Here is a 20,787-nt window from a genome sequence, read left to right on the forward strand (position 1 = left end):
TTTGTTGCATTGAATTTTGTTCTTGAATGCAAAACATGCACTACAAAAACATAACAAAAATAACAGAAACATGTAGATGTCGTATTTATCCATAAGTGTTTTCAGCAAAAACTAATGTCATGTTGTCAACAAAAGTCAAAAAGAAAAAGTGAAAAACATAAATCAAGCAAAAACATATTCATTATCAGTCTACCTTCAAACTAAAAAGTTAGTGTGTGACATCAAACAAGATTATAAATCATTAAGTAGTACAGCTACACAATTATTAGACAGAATATATTCAAGATGTAAGAGTTCTACATTTTGAGTCCCTTCATTTTCTGGAGTTGCTCAACATACTTGTCAGGAAGGTGTCTGTAACCTGATTTGTCTCTGTGTGTTGCAGACATTAACGAGTGTGCGGACCCTGTGAACTGCATCAACGGCCTGTGTGTGAACACGCCGGGCAGCTACCTGTGTAACTGCCCCGCTGACTTCGAGCTCAACCCCACCGGAGTGGGCTGCGTGGGTGAGTCAGAAACCTCCTGTAATAAGCTGATCATAATGAGGGACACCATGTGGGTCTCCTCCATTAAGCAGTACTCTATGATGAACTATATCTCATGTATTTGGCAGAAGTAAAGCAGTTGACGGTAGGTTAGAGTCCTGCGTGTTGATCTTGAATTACATTAATGCACAACAATATCTGTTTTCTTATTTGTATTACTGCCGATCTTTGTTCCATATTTTATTCCATTCCATTTCTATGTAAATACTGTTATATTTTACTATATTTTTTATTATTTGTAATATGTTTCTAGTTCTCTATCTGTGTTTTTAATTTTTGTTTTACTTTTAGATAGATAGATAGATAGATAGATAGATAGATAGATAGATAGATGGACGGACGGACGGACGGACAGACAGTGAGACAGACAGACGGACGGACGGACGGACGGACGGACAGATAGACGGACGGACAGATAGACAGACAGACGGACAGACAGACGGACGGACGGACAGATAGACGGACGGACAGATAGACAGACAGACGGACAGACAGACGGACGAACAGATAGATAGACAGACGGACAGACAGTGAGACAGACAGACAGATAGATAGATAGATAGATAGATAGACAGACGGACGGACGGACAGACAGTGAGACAGACAGGCAGGCAGGCAGGCAGGCAGGCAGGCAGGCAGGCAGGCAGGCAGGCAGGCAGACAGACAGACAGACAGACATACAGACAGAGAGACAGACAGACAGTGAAACAGACAGACAGACGGGCAGACAGACAGACAGACAGACAGACAGACAGTGAGACAGACGGACGGACAGACAGACAGATAGACAGACAGACAGACGGACAGACAGATGGACGGACAGACAGTGAAACAGACAGACAGACAGACGGACGGACGGACAGATAGATAGACAGACGGACAGACAGATATACAGACAGACAGACAGACGGACAGACAGACAGATGGACGGACAGACAGACAGTGAGACAGACAGACGGACAGACAGATATACAGACAGACAGACGGACAGACAGACAGACGGACGGACAGACAGACGGACGGACGGAACGAGACGGACGAGGACGGACGGACGGACGACGGGACGGACAGGACGACGGACGGACGGACGGACGGACGGACGGACGGACGGACGGACGGACGGACAGATAGATAGACAGACGGACAGACAGATATACAGACAGACAGACAGACGGACGGACGGACAGTGAGACAGACAGACAGATGGACGGACAGACAGTGAGTGAGACGGACAGACAGACGGACGGACAGACAGTGAGACAGACGGACAGACAGACAGACAGACAGACAGATGGACAAACAGACAGACAGATAGATAGACAGACAGACGGACAGACAGTGAGACAGACAGACAGACAGACGGACAGACAGTGAGATAGACAGACAGACAGACAGACAGACAGATAGATAGACAGACAGACAGATAGACAGACGGACGGACAGACAGACAGACAGACAGACGGGTACTTTATTGATCCCAATTTGGGAAATGTTTGCGTTGCAGCAGCATAAAAACACAAGGCAATGTACATAAGAGAAATTAAGACACAAGAAATAAACATGTATTGTATGTTTATTTTTTATGTAAGCACCACGACATCAAGTCAAATTCCTCGTACGTGTCACCCTACCTGGTAATAAACCTGTTTCTGATTCTGAATATGTGACGTTCTCAGACACTCGTGTTGGGAACTGCTTCCTGGACATTCTGGCCCGCGGTGACGGAGGAATCTCCTGCAGCGCGGAGATCGGAGTGGGGGTGACCCGCGCCTCCTGCTGCTGCTCCCTGGGAGGAGCCTGGGGAAACCCCTGTGAACTCTGCCCCGCCCCCAACTCCAGTACGTACCACAGCCTGATCCATTGCCCTATTATAAGATTCACTGCTGAGTTTAAGGCCTAGTTACTCAGATCTGATGGTTAACTTGGGTTTCAACTTCCTGTTTTCCCCCCTTTCTGAAATGAATAACACACTAATCTGTGGTGCGTTTTGTCCTCTCTGTAGCGGAGTATAAGACACTTTGTCCAGGAGGAGAGGGATTCAGACCCAACCCCATCACTGTCATCTTGGAAGGTAAACAATCCTTCTTTCTCTGTTTAACAGTTTTTTATACTATTACAAAATGTACAGCAAAACACTCAAATTAAACTCCTATTACAGAATTTCAAACATGTACATAAAAAATACATGAGTAACAGTACATGTTTGTGCTACAGAAGAGCCTAAGGGTTTGTTTATGGAGTACTTTTGACAAGGAAATGCTAATTTGTGGTCTGAACACTAGTTGTTTGGGAATATTTAATGCATATATATATTATTCTGGTTCTTTCTTCCATTATCATTGTATACATTTATTGAGAATTGTCCTAAATTATGACGGTGAAAAAAGTTGATGTAATAAACTTGAAGGCTTCAAAGTTGGCTTTGTGACGTTTAAAATGCCAGAAATAAACGTTGTCATACAGCTGAGGTCTGAACAATAGTTTTTTCGGGAATATTTGATTCATATACTGTAGATATTATTCTGGTTCTTTCTTCCATTATCATTGTATACATTTATTCAGAATTGTCCTATATTATGACGTGAAAAGATTTGATGTAATCAGGCTTCAAAGTTGGCTTTGGTTTTTCCCTGTTTTCAAAGGAACGACTCATTGTTTACTTTGGGTTGTGTCGATTAAAGTGCCGGAAATAAACGTATATGGATTGTAATTCCTCTCCAGATATCGATGAGTGCCAGGAGCTACCAGGTCTGTGTCAGGGTGGAAACTGTCTGAACACCTTCGGGAGTTTCCAGTGTGAATGTCCTGCCGGATACTACCTGAACGAGGAGACCCGCATCTGTGAGGGTAAGAACTGAGAGGTCACATCATCAGGATCACTTTACAGGATTATTAACCCATCCGCCCTCACCTCATATCGTCTTTATCTTATCGTTACCTGCAGATATCGATGAGTGCAACCACCCACATCGGGATCTGTGGAACCGGGTACCTGCTACAACACGCTGGGCAAACTACACCTGTGTGTGCCCCCCCGAGTACAATGCAGGTCAACGGAGGAAACAACTGCATGGGTGAGAGGGAGAATCTTCCAACAAAAATATTAGATTAGATTCCTTTATTGTCACTACACAGAGTACAGCGAAATTCCATCCAGGCGTTCCCAAAGGTGCAATCTCACATAACAGACAGTATTACTCTCATCGTGTAGTATTTTGGAATTTTTTAAGAACATTTTTATTATCCAGAATATTTGATACTGTTTATTTTGTATATACTATTTTTCCTTTTCATTTAATTTGTAATTGTTAATTCTCTATTTCACTTTTTAAGTATTTGTATTTTAATGTTGAACACACTGCTTCTGTAACAAAATAATTTAATAATGAATCTAATATCTATCTATCTATCTATCTATCTATCTATCTATCTATCTATCTATCTATCTATCTATCTATCTATCTATCTATTTATCTATCTATCTATCTATCTATCTATCTATCTATCTAATCTATCTATCTATCTATCTATCTATCTATCTATCTATCTTATCTATCTATCTATCTATCTATCTATCTATCTATCTATCTATCTATCTATCTATCTATCTATCTATCTATCTATCTATCTATCTATCTATCTATCCATCTATCTCTATCTATCTATCTATCTATCTATATATCCATCTATCTCTCTATCTATCTATCTATCCATCTATATATCTACTGGAAATACACATTTAAAGTGCTGGCTTTCAGGTGTTGGATATTAAAGCGCTGTGTCCTCTTTGTATGCAGACATGAGGAAGAGTGTGTGTTACCGAAACTACAACGACACTTGTGAGAACGAGCTGTCCTTCAACATGACCAAGAAGATGTGCTGCTGCGCCTACAACGTGGGGAAAGCCTGGAACAAACCCTGCGAGTCCTGTCCCACTCCGGCCACCAGTGAGTCTCAATGAAGATGTCTTTTTTGAACTAGTGTTAAAGGTCACCTATTATGCAAATTCCACTTATTCATGTCTCTTCTACATCAACATGTGTCCCCTCTTCTTCATGTCTCTTCTACATCAACATGTGTCCCCTCTTCTTCATGTCTCTTCTACATCAACATGTGTCCCCTCTGTGGAAAGAGACTCTGAAAGTTTCAGGAACAAAGATTCTCTCTCTTTTTGTCCTGATCCATTTCTATAAAAACCTGTCTGAAAATGAGCTGATCAGATTTTGGTCACTTTATGATGTCATAACGATGTTTTGGCTTGTGTAACCATTAGCCAATCAGCAACCAAGGTAACCCCCCCCTTATCACCTGAATCTCCTCCGAGAGCACCATTGAGTTCTTTTTAACCAAAGGTCTCTCAGAGGGGCGTGGGGAGGGGCTCCTTATTTTCATCTAAAGTAACAGACAGAGAATCAGCACTTTTGAAACAGAGGGGATTATGGGTAATGCTGCAATGATCTGTTTGGTGTTTCAGCCAATCAGAGACAGGTTCTGTATATATCTGAGACCTATAATATATTGATGAAAAACAGTATAATAGTCAAAGTCAAAAAGTCAAAGTCAGCTTTATTGTCAAGAATTCTACATGTTGTACATCCAGAAATCTCGAAATATCGTTTCTCGAGGTCCTACAGTGTGACATATATACATCAAACAACAACAAAAAAACAAAAAGGGCGTGTGTGTGTGTGGGTTAGAGTCCAGGACCATTTGGGGCAGGGGAGAAAGGTCGGAGGCAGGGTGGAGAGTTCAGGAGAGAGATGTCAGAGGGGGGAGAGAGGGAGGTAGGGAGGGGAGAGAGTTCAGCATCCTGACCGCCTGGTAGAGGAAGCTGTTCCCCAGCCTGACGGTGCCCGAGCTGAGGCTGCGGAACCTTCTTCCTGAAGGCAGGAGGCTGAAGAGGCTGTTGGAGGGGTGGGTGGAGTCACCCACAATGCTGAGTGCTTTGCGGGTGAGGCGGGTGTGGTATAATAGGAGACCTTTAATGCATGTAAATGGTCTGCAACTGATCACTGAACATGATCAAAACCAGCAAAGACATTTGACACAGGACTAAGACTAAATAAAATAAAGAAACTGATAAAATGACGTTCAAACAAGTGTTGAAATATCACTGCCCAATAACTTGCATTCACTGAGTGTTTCCTGTGTGTTTCAGCTGAGTACCAGTTGCTGTGTGGGAACCAGGCTCCTGGCTTCATCATCGACATCCACACTGGAAAGCCCGTCGGTAAGATCATTATTTGAAATGTATTTCGATATTATTCACCAGGTGTTTGTGTTGCGACAGAATGCTAAATGCTTTCAATGTTTGTCGTAAAGCACTTTCAATTGCCTTGTTGTTAAAATGTGTTTTTCGCAATCAGTAAAAACTGTGAAAAAGTGCTGCTGTTACATTGTGCATAATATCTGCTGTGTGTGTTTTGTGCAGATATTGATGAGTGCAGGGAGATCCCCGGCATCTGTGCCAACGGGGTGTGTATCAATCAGATCGGGAGCTTCCGCTGTGAGTGTCCGATGGGCTTCAGCTACAACAACATCCTGCTCATCTGTGAAGGTACGACACACGTTAAGTTTCTGTCGAATGCTATAAATGATAACGGTCATTACCTGGGATTCAAAAACCAGTTTCCCTATTATAAGACAATGTGCACAGAGTTATGATACAAAGACGTACTCTCTCTTACTATTTGTCTTTCCCTCTTTGTCTCACACTTTTACCTCTGCACTTTGTATCTCCTCTTTTGACCCTGCTGCTTCATTATTTTAGGCTATTGCATATAATGAAGCATACGTTTTTAAAGTGGGAGGCAAGCTTTCCAAGAGGGGCAAACATTAGTGATCCATAGAAGGCATAGAATAGCAGCAGTAGTAGTATTTCTGTCTTTGACTCACTTGAAGACTGATAGCTGCTTCAGGACGGACCTTTTTTATGTATTTGGTCTAATCCAAAGTTATGTCAAAGAGCAATTTTAGGCTAGCTTTGCTCAACTTGCTTTATAACCAAGTATCTACAGGCATCCAAGTTGTTAGTAAAATATCACTCGACACCGGGATGAGAGTCAATAGTCAGGTAGTAATTGATTCTTGCAAGAAGGAGCAGAGTCACATACAAAGGATATGGTTCAACTCACACACATGAGGTATGCTGCTCAGCAGGAAGTAACATCAAGCTTATATAGTCTAAAGTCAGGAGGTACCAAACAGTGTCGTAAATCGATTTGAGCGTCATCAGGTGTCGGGAAGGCGTCGAGACATCTCTGGAAAGGCAGTGTTGCTCTTTGCCCCTCAAAGAGGAGAGGAGACAAAGTGTGTGAGCTCTCGTTGGAATCAACAACATGAATTATGCCCTGCCTTCTCCTATCTACGAAGAGGCAGCTGCGAGGTCACACACAGTATCATGCCCATCAGAAAACCCATACTAAAGAAGACACCTTGTATTTTCTCCAACACAAGTATTGACCTAACACTAAACAAGTGAACTAAGGTGATGGAAGGAAGGGCCAGCAGGTTCTTTAAATCTCCTGGCATAGAGTATATCATGTACTAACTCCTGGCACACACATGCACCACCTTTGTTGCACTAAATCACACCTATACAGTCACATGACCACAACACACACATTAATACAGCTCCACTCACTCAGGCCCTTTAACTCCAGTCCACTCAGTGCAGTGAAAGCTGAGTTATGTCGTTGTAAAGACAGTATGGTGACTCCTCTGAATGAAGAAGGTTGTGTTTTTTCTCCGGAGCAGACCGTTATGGATTCAGTGATTGATGTTTTTCTCCCCCCCCCCCCCCTTCGTTTAGATATTGATGAGTGTAACAGCGGGGACAACCTGTGCCAACGCAACGCCAACTGCATCAACATCCCAGGAAGTTACCGCTGCGAGTGTTCGCCGGGATTCAAACTGTCGCCCAGCGGGGCCTGTGTGGGTGAGTGGAGGTCTTACTGGGGCATCTTATCTCAACATGCCATGGAGGTGTTTTGTGTTGGTGAAGTGGGGAACATGTCAAACTAAGCATCTCTTGTTGATGGATTTTAATTTGCATTCACTGGAGAGAGGAGAATCCGCTGAGGTGAGCTGTTTTACTACTAACCCACCCTGTTTATTATTTTACTGTCGTGAAATGTTCATGTCTGAATATTCAAAACGAAAGACACCAAAACAAGAGATACAACTTTAATTTATCGCAGGACCTGGACATGCTGGGTGTTTCTCAATGTCGAGTACGCTTGCTTGGTAGCACATGTCTTCCGAGTCACTTGCTTCAGAAGCGAGGCAAGAATCCTTCCTGGCATTGGGAAAAACGAAGAGTGGAACAGGCGAGCAAGTGTGCAGGTGTGCGTCATATGAGAGGCCCCGCCTTATATTTAACGCCACAGATTTGGGGAAATTGGTCCGTGCGCAAAGCATTGTGGGGATTTTAAGACCGCGGAGTCTACACATGTGCAGCCTCGAAATTTCTCCAAACGAAGTACGCCGGGCTCGGTAGAATTCCAAGTATGCTGGACATTGGAACAGTCCTTCGGCGGCACTCGATGCTTGAAATAGTGGCTCTGGAGCAGCCTTCCTCGACATTGAGAAACACCCGCTGAAACAAATAGAAAATATCATATAAGAATCTATAAGATTATAAAAAGCATAAAAACACATAACATAAAGGGAGAATCCTGCTGAAGAAATAGTAATTTAGTTGATTAACAAAATATCTATCAGTAGTTTTGAAGTGATTCGTCATAGAAAATAAAACAGTTTAGGAAATGTTAGCTTTTGTGTTTTTCATATCGTTGTTAATTTAGTTTCTATGATTTAAGATAAAACACATTATAAATGTACACAAACATAACCGATAATAAATTATATAAAGTGCAGGAAGAGGCAGAAAGCCCATTGCAGCCTCCACCTAAATAATGTTAGAATTCGTTAACATACAAACAAAAAGACAAGTGCAAAATCGAATAGAACAACATGTATTAAAACAACAATAACATTCAAATTAAAAATGTTTAAAACAAGTGTATGAATGTGTCTTTATATGTGTGTGAGTGTGTGTTTGAAGGCATCATTATGACATTAACTACAATACTTAAATGTTGCATCCCTTTTACTGATACATTAATAACTTTAATTCTTTTTTGATTTTCAGACCGTAATGAGTGCCAGGAGATCCCTAACGTGTGCAGCCATGGAGAGTGCATCGACACGCAGGGGAGCTACCGCTGCATCTGCCAGAACGGGTTCAAGGCCACTGCCGACCAGACCATGTGCATGGGTGAGAAACACGACACGAGAAACAACGTCAAGCGTTACTGAGATACACCACACTGTGTTGCATGTCATCCTGCAGAGTTACTCAGTAGCAGAGGTGGGAAGTAGTGAAGTACAAATACTTCGTTACTGTACTTAAGTACATTTTTCTGGTACAAGTACTTTACTCCACTACTTATTTTTTTGACGACTTTTTACTTTCTACTTGTTACATTTTGAACACAAATACCTGTACTTTCTACTTCTTACATTTTGAACACAAATACCTGTACTTTCTACTTCTCTCATTTTCCAAACAGCTGGTTCCTTTCTGGTAAGATCCGGTAAAAAGCTTGTTGTTACCAGAGGTGGGAAGTAGTGGAGTACAAATACTTTGTTACTGTACTTAAGAAAATTATTCTGGTATCAGTACTTTACTCCACTACTTATTTTTCTGACGACTTTTTACTTTCTACTTGTTACATTTTGAACACAAATACCTGTACTTTCTACTTCTTACATGTTGAACTCAAATACCTGTACTTTCTACTTCTTACATGTTGAACTCAAATACCTGTACTTTCTACTTCTCTCATTTTCCAAACAGCTGGTTCCTTTAGTCTGAATGTGTGTTTGATGCGTGATCATTATTCTTTAGAGTCATTGCGTGCCTATTGATTTGAACACGATCCGTGTATCCATCATTTCCTGGTCTTCTCTAAAGAAGAGGGACCAATGGAAACGTTGTCATGTTGCCGTTGTTCAGCATTCATTAGCTAACAATGACATTATTGTTCTTTTAACATAAAGGGAGGTCAGGTACTCTTTAAAACAGCTGCTAGCTATGGGTACTTTTTACTGAAGTACATTTCAAAATTCTTTACTTTGACTTGAGTAAAGAAGTTTAGTCAGTACTTCTACTTTCACCAGAGTATTTTTAAACACGAGTATCTGTACTTCTACTTGAGTAAAGGATGTGTTACTTTTGCCTTTGCCATCTCTGCTCAGTAGCAACCACACGATGCACACTTCCTATATCTGCCTGTTTTTTCTGTCTAAATATGTTTCTCTCTGTGTTTCCCAGACATCGATGAGTGTGACAGACAGCCGTGTGGTAACGGCACCTGTAAGAACACGGTGGGCTCCTACAACTGCCTCTGCTTCCCCGGCTTCGAGCTCACACACAACAACGACTGCATGGGTACGGATCATTCACCAGGGACCACAAGATACTTAAAAAGTCCTAAAATGCATCTAAAACTTAGGCCGTAATTGGATTTGTAATATAATGGCTGTGCAAGTCATTTAACATAAACCTTCTCTGTAGTTGTATTACATTTGGGAAACATTCAGACCTAAATCAGACTTTGTTTTGACTCTTCAGTTTTAGAAAGAAACGTATACACTAGCCAATATTTTCAGGATGTATTGCACCTGTTAACCTCTACTACTGTTTCTAAAGGAGGTCAGAATTCAGATGCCTAACCTTTGACATGTTTATCCTCCAGACATCGACGAGTGCAGCGCTCTGCAGGGTCAGGTGTGCAGGAACGGGCAGTGCATCAACGGGCTGGGGTCCTTCCAGTGTCTCTGCCACGAGGGCTACGAGAACACTCCGGACGGGAAGAACTGTGTCGGTAAGTCAGGCATTAAATAGACAAGATCAATAAGAGCAGGGTGGAGTATTTATACGTTTTTCTTTACAGCTTCAACACTTATTACGATCAATTATTTGTTGATCGAAAGAAGATTTTGCCAACTGTTTTGAAAATTGCTCAAATCGTTTAAATAATTGTTCATGCAGAAATGTAGTAGGTGTTGGTTTCAGCCCCTCAACTATGGGGATTCCCTCTGTCCATTTTAAGTCATTTTGAAGCGAGAATCTTTCCATTTTTGAGGCAACAAGACTCGCCTTTGGACTTTGTTTCCATACAGTAATTAACAACAGTTTATAGACCAATCGATTCAAGCAATGAAGGAATGTTATCGTTAGTTGCATCCCAAGATTTCCTTCAGTACCATTTGTCTTCAGTACAGAGACTTAAACACATATATTCTTTTCGAATCTTTCCACAGATATCAATGAGTGTGTGAGCCTCCCCGGCACCTGCTCTCCAGGAACTTGTCAGAACCTGGACGGATCTTTCAGATGTATCTGTCCTCCTGGCTACGAGGTGCAGAACGACCAGTGTATAGGTAAGTTACACACACACACACACACACACACACACACACACACACACACACACACACACACACACACACACACACACACACACCACACACACACACACACACACACACACACACACACACACACACACACACACACACACACACACACACACACACACACACCAGCTCAGACTAAACTCTCCCATCAGCATCCCAGTACAACCCAGCCATCTGCTCTAAAAAACACCTCCACCCTCTCCCCACCTCTCTTAATCCTCCCCTCCTCTTCTCGCTCTCTGCTCAGATATCAACGAGTGTGAGGTGGAGCCCAACATCTGCCAGTTTGGCACCTGCACCAACACCCCCGGCAGCTTCCACTGCACCTGCCAGTCGGGCTTCGTCCTCTCGGAGAACAAGCGGCGCTGCTACGGTGAGAGAACATCTGGAATAATCCCTGATACTGTGGTGATGTTGTCTTTGAGTGGTCCATGAATAACCAACCAATTACGGTCCATCTCTTTCCTCATGGCAGACACCAGAGAGAGCTTCTGCTTCACTACATTTGAGGCGGGGAAATGCTCCGTCCCCAAAGCTCTGAACACCACCAAGGCTAAGTGCTGCTGCAGCAAGATGCCCGGAGAGGGCTGGGGGCTGCCCTGCGAGCTGTGCCCCCGAGAGAGCGAGGGTGTGTGAGACACAGACACACACACACTCACACACACACATACAGATCTTTTACCACCTACGTTTATTTTGAATAACTTGTTCCTCTTTACAAATGTCCACAAATCCACATATTTCTACTATTTGTTTTATCTTATTCTATTTTATATGTATATATATTATTATTTCTTGATCTTACTTGCATTATTATGTCTTTATTTCTTCATCTGCTTTTCTTAAATATATGGCATTTTGCATCGTTAGAGGAGCCTGGGATTAAGATGTTCACTACCACATCTCCTCTGTATGACAATTAACCGTTTAAACTTTAGTTTTCTCACGTGCACACAGAAACATTTGCTAAATAATAATGTGTACCTTTTTTTCTATGTGTCTGTAGCAGCTTTTGACACACTCTGTCCTTTCGGGCACGGAGCCCTGCCTGGACTCGGCGATACTCGTGAAGGTGAGTGCCGTAACGCAAATCTACTCGAGTAGACAATTGTGGAGGTTTTGTTAAAACATGCTTTTTTTCTCTTGCTCTCTTTAGACATGAATGAGTGTCTGAACAACCCGGGCATCTGTCAGAACGGGATCTGCATCAACACAGACGGCTCGTTCCGCTGCGAGTGTCCCTTCGGTTTCAACCTGGATTACACCGGGGTCAACTGTATTGGTAAGATAATAATAATAATAGATTTAATGTGTTAGCGCTTTTACAGGTGCTCAAAGACACTTTACATATATAGTGAAGATAAAATAAAATAAAGGAACAACAAATAAATATATAGTTAAAGTTAAAGTCAAATAATACAAAAACAATCACACATTAAAAGCCAGATTGAAGAGGTGAGTTTTTGTAAGTTTTTTGAAGGTGGTTTCTAGAAATAACACTGAGATCATAGAAGTAGAGCTGAGTACTTTGAGTTATTGTCTCAAAAAGAGCAGGAGAACGGCTGTCTTTTGTTAAGGGGCTTTATTGCCACGTCACAGAATATATGACCAAAAGGTAGGATGTTATTTTTTAACACCAGTAACTAGAGGTGTTGCCTTGAGTCGATGTGTGTTGTGTTGATCACAATGTATCTGGGGAATTAAGTGTTGACTTGCTGGGAATTCATGTTGTTAAAGTTGGTTAAAATAAAGGGAAATTCATCGATCTGTGGCACTCGTTTTACTTACCTAATGACTGATTTGACTTTGACTTCAGCCTCTTGATTACCTAATGACTGATTTGACTTTGACTTCAGCCTCTTGATGAGAATACTTGATACCAATTTTAAAGTAAAACGAGTGCCACAGATCGATGAATTTCCCTTTATTTTAACTAACTTTAACAACATGAATTCCCAGCAAGTCAACACTTAATTCCCCAGATACATTGTGATCAACACAACACACATTTCAAGTAGGCAGAGTATGCAGGTTGAAAATGGCATTGCATTTGTTAAAGTGCGCACCATTACTCGGGGTCTAAAACTCAATGTTTATCATTTGCTACTTAAATGCAAACACATTGAGCTTCTGCCAGTAGAAGCTTCCTCCTGCATCCTGATCAGTTCTCTAACATTTAAACTGCTAATGAGTGCTTTTATAACGTCAGGTACAGAATAGATAATCTAACTGCTTCTTCTTTCTACTCTCCGCTGTTCTCCAGACACTGACGAGTGCTCGATTGGAAACCCTTGTGGGAATGGAACCTGCACCAACGTGGTCGGAGGATTCGAGTGTACGTGCCAGGACGGATTCGAACCCGGAGCCATGATGACCTGCGAGGGTCAGCCATTCAAACAGTCACTCATATTACAAGTATTTTATTATTTTGTAATGGGTTGATTAAAGGATCCTTTCTCTCTTCTTGACTCCAGACATCAACGAGTGCTCCCAGAATCCCTTGCTGTGTGCCTTCCGGTGCGTGAACACTTTTGGTTCCTATGAGTGCATGTGCCCCGGTGGCTACGTGCTGCGAGAGGACCAGCGCATGTGCAGAGGTGAGAGCACGGACAACTTCCTGTGTGTTTAAAGGTCTCCTATCATGCAAAAAGCACTTTTTAATGTCTTTTATACATAAATATGTGTCCCCGGTGTGTCGGGGAACTCACAAAGTGTCAGAAAACAAAACCCTCTCTCTTTTCCTCCGTACCGAAATCTAAAAAAAAGGGGCTGCAACGGAGCTGATCCAGATTTGCGTCCGATATGACGTGTTATCGAAAATCTGGACCCACGGCCCTATCAGAAACAATGCACAACGTGTTTTGGACGTAAAATGGTCTTTGTTTACATTAGCATCGCTAACACTCAGAGCTAACCTGTACTGGAGAGAGTGTGTGTAAAAAAGCAGGAAATAAAAAAAGAAACTCACTTTGTGGTAAACCTGAGAGAGAGAAAGCATTTGAGCTCCATACTGTTTCAGAAATAATCCTTGATGTGGTTTGGAACATGATGGCATTTAATCACGGCAGCATTTAGCTATATCTCGTAGAATCAAGCTAAGGACCCAGAATCAGCATTCCTCTAACAGGGCTGAAACAGAGGGATATGAGGGGTGTCTAAAATGCATGATCTGTTTGGTATTTTGAGAAAAACACATCATAGACTTTATTTATCTGAGACCCATGATATATGTCTAACAATAGCATGATAGGAGATCTTTAACTGTCTCTTCTATCTGCTGTTTTACCTACTGACCCTCTCTCTGTATCCCTCCCCAGACCAGGACGAGTGCTCTGAGGGGATGGATGACTGCGACTCCAAGGGCATGACCTGTAAGAACCTGATCGGGACCTTCATGTGTATTTGCCCCCCCGGCATGCAGCGCAGACCCGATGGAGAGGGCTGTATGGGTGAGTGAAAATGTTTAAAGGTCACCTATTATTCAAAATCCACTTGTTCATGTCTCTTCTACATCAACATGTGTCCCCTCTTCTTCATGTCTCTTCTACATCAACATGTGTCCCCTCTTCTTCATGTCTCTTCTACATCAACATGTGTCCCCTCTTCTTCATGTCTCTTCTACATCAACATGTGTCCCCTCTTCTTCATGTCTCTTCTACATCACATGTGTCCCCCTCTTCTTCATGTCTCTTCTACATCAACATGTGTCCCCTCTTCTTCATGTCTCTTCTACATCAACATGTGTCCCCTCTTCTTCATGTCTCTTCTACATCAACATGTGTCCCCTCTTCTTCATGTCTCTTCTACATCAACATGTGTCCCCTCTTCTTCATGTCTCTTCTACATCAACATGTGTCCCCTCTTCTTCATGTCTCTTCTACATCAACATGTGTCCCCTCTTCTTCATGTCTCTTCTACATCAACATGTGTCCCCTCTTCTTCATGTCTCTTCTACATCACATGTGTCCCCTCTTCTTCATGTCCTCTTCTACATCAACATGTGTCCCCTCTTCTTCATGTCTCTTCTACATCAACATGTGTCCCCTCTTCTTCATGTCTCTTCTTCATCAACATGTGTCCCCCCTTCTTCATGTCTCTTCTACATCAACATGTGTCCCCTCTTCTTCATGTCTCTTCTACATCAACATGTGTCCCCCTCTTCTCCATGTCTCTTCTACATCAACATGTGTCCCCTCTTCTCCGTGTCTCTTCTACATCAACATGTGTCCCCTCTTCTTCATGTCTCTTCTACATCAACATGTGTCCCCTCTTCTCCGTGTCTCTTCTACATCAACATGTGTCCCCTCTTCTCCATGTCTCTTCTACATCAACATGTGTCCCCTCTTCTCCGTGTCTCTTCTACATCAACATGTGTCCCCTCTTCTTCATGTCTCTTCTACATCAACATGTGTCCCCTCTTCTTCCGTGTCCTCTTCTACATCAACATGTGTCCCCTCTTCTTCATGTCTCTTCTACATCAACATGTGTCCCCTCTTCTTCATGTCTCTTCTACATCAACATGTGTCCCCTCTTCTTCAATGTCTCTTCTACATCAACATGTGTCCCCTCTTCTTCATGTCTCTTCTACATCAACATGTGTCCCCTCTTCTCCATGTCTCTTCTACATCAACATGTGTCCCCTCTTCTTCGTGTCTCTTCTACATCAACATGTGTACCCCTCTTCTTCATGTCTCTTCTACATCAACACGTGTCCCCCTCTTCTTCATGTCCTCTTCTACATCAACATGTGTCCCCTCTTCTCCATGTCTCTTCTACATCACATGTGTCCCCCTCTTCTTCATGTCTCTTCTTCATCAACAGTTGTCCCCCCCTTCTTCATGTCACTGTCTCGTCTACATCAGCATGTGTCCCCTCTTCTTCCATGTCTCTTCTACATCAACATGTGTCCCCTCTTCTCATGTCTATCTTCTACATCAACATGTGTCCCCCTCTTCTTCATGTCTCTCTACATCAACATGTGTCCCCCTCTTCTCCATGTCTCTTCTACATCAACATGTGTCCCCCCTCTTCTTCATGTCTCTTCTTCATCAAACATGTGTCCCCCGTCTTCTTCATGTCTCTTCTACATCAACAGTGTCCCCTCTTCCCATGTCTCTTCTACACAATCAACATGTGTCCCCTCTTCTTCATGTCTCTTCTACATCAACATGTGTCCCCTCTTCTTCATGTCTCTTCTACATCAACATGTGTCCCCTCTTCTTCATGTCTCTTCTACATCAACATGTGTCCCCCCTTCTTCATGTCTCTTCTACATCAGCATGTGTCCCCTCTTCTCCATGTCTCTTCTACATCAACATGTGTCCCTCTCATTCTTCTTCATCAACATGTGTCCCCTTCTTCATGTCTCTTCTACATCAACATGTGTCCCCTCTTCTTCATGTCTCTTCTACATCAACATGTGTCCCCCTCTTCTCCATGTCTCTTCTACATCAACATGTGTCCCCTCTTCTCCATGTCTCTTCTACATCAACATGTGTCCCCTCTTCTTCATGTCTCTTCTACATCAACATGTGTCCCCTCTTCTTCATGTCTCTTCTACATCAACATGTGTCCCCTCTTCCTCATGTCTCTTCTACATCAACATGTGTCCCCTCTTCTTCATGTCTCTTCTACATCAACATGTGTCCCCTCTTCTTCATGTCTCTTCTACATCAACATGTGTCCCCTACTTCTTCTCATGTCTCTTCTACATCAACATGTGTCCCCTCTTCTCCATGTTCCTCTTCTACATCAACATGTGTCCCCTCTTCTTCATGTCTCTTCTTCATCAAACATGTTGTCTCCCTCTTCTTTCATGTCTCTTTCTTCCTACTCAACATGTGTCCCCTCTTCTTCAATGTCTCTTCTACATCAACCATGTGTCCCCCTCTTCTTTCATGTCTCCTTCTACATCAACATGTGTCCCCCTCTCTTCATGTCTCTCCTTTCTCATGTCCTCTTCTAACAATCAACATGTGGTCCCTCTTCTTTCATGGTCGCTTTCTACATCAAACATGTGTCCCCTCTTCTTCATGCTCCTTCTTCTACATCAACATGTGTTCCCCTCTTCTCCATGTCTCTTCATCATCAACTGTGTCCCCTCTTCTTCATGTCTCTTCTACATCAACATGCTGTCCCCCTCTTCTTCATGTTCTCTTTCTACATCAAACATGTGTCCCCCCCTCTTCCTCCATGTCTCTTCTACATCAACATGTGTCCCCTCTTCTTCATGTCTCTTCTTCATCAACATGTGTCCCCCTCTTCTTGTCTCTTCTACATCAACATGTGTCCCCTCTTCTGTCTCTTCTACATCAACATGTGTCCCCTCTTCTTCATGTCTCTTCTACATCAACATGTGTCCCCTCTTCTTCATGTCTCTTCTACATCAACATGTGTCCCCTCTTCTTCATGTCTCTTCTTCATCAACATGTGTCCCCTCTTCTTCATGTCTCTTCTACATCAACATGTGTCCCCTCTTCTTCATGTCTCTCTCTACATCAACATGTGTCCCCTCTGTGGAAAGAGACTCTGAAAGTTTCAGGAACAAAGATTCTCTCTCTTTTTGTCCTGATCCATTTCTATAAAAACCTGTCTGAAAATTAGCTGATCAGATTTTGGCCACTTTATGATGTCATAATGTTGTTTGGCTTGTGTAACCATTAGCCAATCAGCAACCAAGGTAACCCCCCCCCCCCCCCCCCTTATCACCTGAATCTCCTCCTAGAGCACCATTGTGTTCTTTGTAACCAAATATCTCTCAGAGGGGCGTGGGGAGGGGCTCCTTATTTTCATCTAAAGTAACAGACAGAGAATCAGCACTTTGGAAACAGGGCTGAAACAGAGGGGATTATGGGTAATGCTACAATGATCTGTTTGGTGTTTGGAGCCAATCAGAGACAGGTTTTGTATGTATCTGAGACCTGTAATATATTGATGAAAAACAGTATAATGGGGGACCTTTAAGATCTCCATAACTTTCACTCAATATCTGCTACTACTGCTACTGGAATTGTCCGCCCCTCTTCCAATGTCCTCATCCTCTCATTCTCTTTCCCCGAACTCATGCAGATCTGAACGAGTGCCGCTCCAAACCGGGCATCTGTAAGAACGGCCGCTGTGTGAACACGGTGGGGAGTTACCGCTGCGAGTGCAACGACGGCTTCGAGTCCAGCGTCACTGGAACTGAATGCATTGGTAAGATCCGGTGAAAAGCTTGTTGTTACCAGAGGTGGGAAGTAGTGGAGTACAAATACTTTGTTACTGTACTTAAGAAAATTATTCTGATATCAGTACTTTACTCCACTACTTATTTTTCTGACGACTTTTTACTTCTACTTCTTACATGTTGAACTCAAATATCTGTACTTTCTACTTCTTACATGTTGAACACAAATACCTGTACTTTCTATTTCTTACATGTTGAACTCAAATACCTGTACTTTCTACTTCTTACATGTTGAACTCCAATACCTGTACTTTCTACTTCTCTCATTTTCCAAACAGCTGGTTCCTTTAGTCTGAATGTGTGTTTGATGCGTGATCATTATTCTTTAGAGTCATTGCGTGCCTATTGATTTGAACACGATCCGTGTATCCATCATTTCCTGGTCTTCTCTAAAGAAGAGGGACCAATGGAAACGTTGTCATGTTGCCGTTGTTCAGCATGGAAACATTCATTAGCTAACAATGACATTATTGTTCTATTAATATAAAGGGAGGTCAGGTACTCTTTAAAGCAGCTGCTAGTTATGGGTACTTTTTACTGAAGTACATTTCAAAGCCTCTTTACTTTTACTTGAGTAAAGAAGTTTAGTCAGTACTTCTACTTTCACCAGAGTATTTTAAACACAAGTATCTGTACTTCTACTTGAGTAAAGAATGTGCGTACTTTTGCGATCTCTGGTTGTTACACATAATTTATAAGTCAAAAGTCAGTCAACTTTATTGTCAATGTTCCAGTTTGTGTGTACAGGCGGAGAGATCGAAATACTATATAAGATATAAAAATATGCGTGCAAATATGTGTAAATATATATACTCAGTCAAACACACATTTTTACAAGTGCACACATTAAGACCTAGAGAAAAATACAACAATCAATATATACAAAATAACAGTCACTTCAATATTTTGAGAAAGTACATTAGTGCAGATTGTCGAATGTGCAAAAATAAATATTATTGCAATATTGTCCATAGCAGCGTAAAAAGTGTCTGATGCTGGATTTGAGTGTCTGAGTGTGTGGGGGAGTTATAGTCCAGTGGGGGCAGGGGGGGGATGGAGGGGTAAGTGGTATTTATTACATTTTCCATGCTATAAAGAATTAACTTTTGTATTATTAACATACTGTCTTCCCTTCTATGTCCTGTCTTCGTGGCCTGCAGACAACAGAAAGGGCTTCTGCTTCACGGAGGTTCTGCAGATCATGTGCCAGCAGTCGGCCACCAACAGGAACAGTGTCACTAAGTCTGAGTGCTGCTGCAACACAGGGAGGGGCTGGGGGTCTCAGTGCGAGCTGTGCCCGCTGCCCGGCACCATGCAGTACAAGAGGATGTGCCCGCTCGGACCCGGATACACCACCGACGGCAGAGGTGAGGGGCACCACCGTGGTACACACTGATCTGAACAAAACCAAATCTCCATATTATTTCTGCTTCTTTATTTACCCATTTCAAGATTCAAAGGTTTTATTGTCATATGCACAAAGCGACAGTTTAGAAATGGTAATGAAATTCTTCTGACCTGAGCTCCTCCAACAATATATAATAAAATACAAAAATACTAACTAAAAAGTAGTGCAAAAAGTCTATATACATGTCAATAGAATATGGGATTAAATAATGTAAATGAAGACTAAATTAAATACGGTTTATTGCGGTTTATATATTCACCACAACAATCGTTTCTTTTTGTATTGTTAAAAGCTGCTTTTTCAGTTTTTCTTTTCTAGTCAAGTACAGTTGCGCAAACAAACTAGTTCAAAATAGAAGGAAAAATAGAAGGAAAAAATAGCTTTTTGGCAAACGGAAATAAATCAGAGCCTTCACTGTATGGGTTCATTTGGTTTTTGTGCCACAGATAAAATAATATGCAGCAGGTAAGCCTTTCTCTTTTCCATTCAGTAGCTCCATCATTGCTCCTATCATGTTAAACAGTGGGTCTAGTGCAGTGCTTCTCAAAGTGTGGTCCGTGAGCGCCCCCTGGTGGTCCGCGAGTATATTGGTACAATTTCACATTTTAAATAAATAAATACATTTAAGTTTTCCGCACTCTCGCGGGAATATTTCCGCAATGGAGGGAGGTTAAGTTTCACTTTCGATTGCATGATATAGCCCAGCGCAACACCTTCATCACACATGTTGCCACTTGTTTGTACCATTTTCAGGCGTTTTGTAATCTGTTCTAGAAAAACGATGTGTTTTTTGATATTTGTGGAGTTAGGTGGTCCGCGAGTGTTTTTTTATTGGTTAAGTGGTCCTTGGTATGAAAAAGTTTGAGAAACACTGCTCTAGTGGTAAATCATAATGCAAGTAATTCTGCATGACCGCAATATTACGATAACAAAATACAATGCATTCAAATACATGAACCTGTGAAAGGGAACATAAATTAGGGTACATTAAGTTGAATGCAGCTACATGAAAAATGGTTGATACTATGTTAAAGAAACAAGATTGTAGCTCTTAAAGTGTCAGTGAATAACTTTCTTTTTATCTATTTATAATCTTTTTATTGTCATTATTGTAAACATTCA

The 20,787-nt window shown here is 42.0% G+C and overlaps 1 protein-coding gene across 1 annotated transcript in view; it reads left to right on the plus strand.

Moving 5' to 3' along the window:
• The window catches only part of LOC117541116 (fibrillin-2-like), a gene marked incomplete at its 5' end in the record, with an annotated part of 48,263 nt that overhangs the window by 17,928 nt on the left and 9,548 nt on the right, over positions 1-20,787 (plus strand). Inside the window, 26 exon segments of the mRNA XM_034208222.1 lie at positions 386-508; positions 2,224-2,385; positions 2,550-2,618; positions 3,269-3,394; positions 3,492-3,505; positions 3,507-3,530; positions 3,532-3,558; positions 3,560-3,589; positions 3,591-3,621; positions 4,345-4,494; positions 5,706-5,777; positions 5,979-6,104; positions 7,359-7,484; positions 8,700-8,825; positions 9,885-10,001; positions 10,309-10,437; positions 10,877-10,996; positions 11,280-11,405; positions 11,508-11,660; positions 12,039-12,104; positions 12,189-12,314; positions 13,296-13,415; positions 13,507-13,629; positions 14,350-14,481; positions 18,101-18,226; positions 19,418-19,624. Of these exon segments, the coding sequence (XP_034064113.1) occupies positions 386-508; positions 2,224-2,385; positions 2,550-2,618; positions 3,269-3,394; positions 3,492-3,505; positions 3,507-3,530; positions 3,532-3,558; positions 3,560-3,589; positions 3,591-3,621; positions 4,345-4,494; positions 5,706-5,777; positions 5,979-6,104; positions 7,359-7,484; positions 8,700-8,825; positions 9,885-10,001; positions 10,309-10,437; positions 10,877-10,996; positions 11,280-11,405; positions 11,508-11,660; positions 12,039-12,104; positions 12,189-12,314; positions 13,296-13,415; positions 13,507-13,629; positions 14,350-14,481; positions 18,101-18,226; positions 19,418-19,624 (2,751 nt within the window).

The sequence above is a fragment of the Gymnodraco acuticeps genome, unplaced genomic scaffold, assembly GCF_902827175.1.
Source record: "Gymnodraco acuticeps unplaced genomic scaffold, fGymAcu1.1, whole genome shotgun sequence".
Classification (NCBI taxonomy): domain Eukaryota; kingdom Metazoa; phylum Chordata; class Actinopteri; order Perciformes; family Bathydraconidae; genus Gymnodraco; species Gymnodraco acuticeps.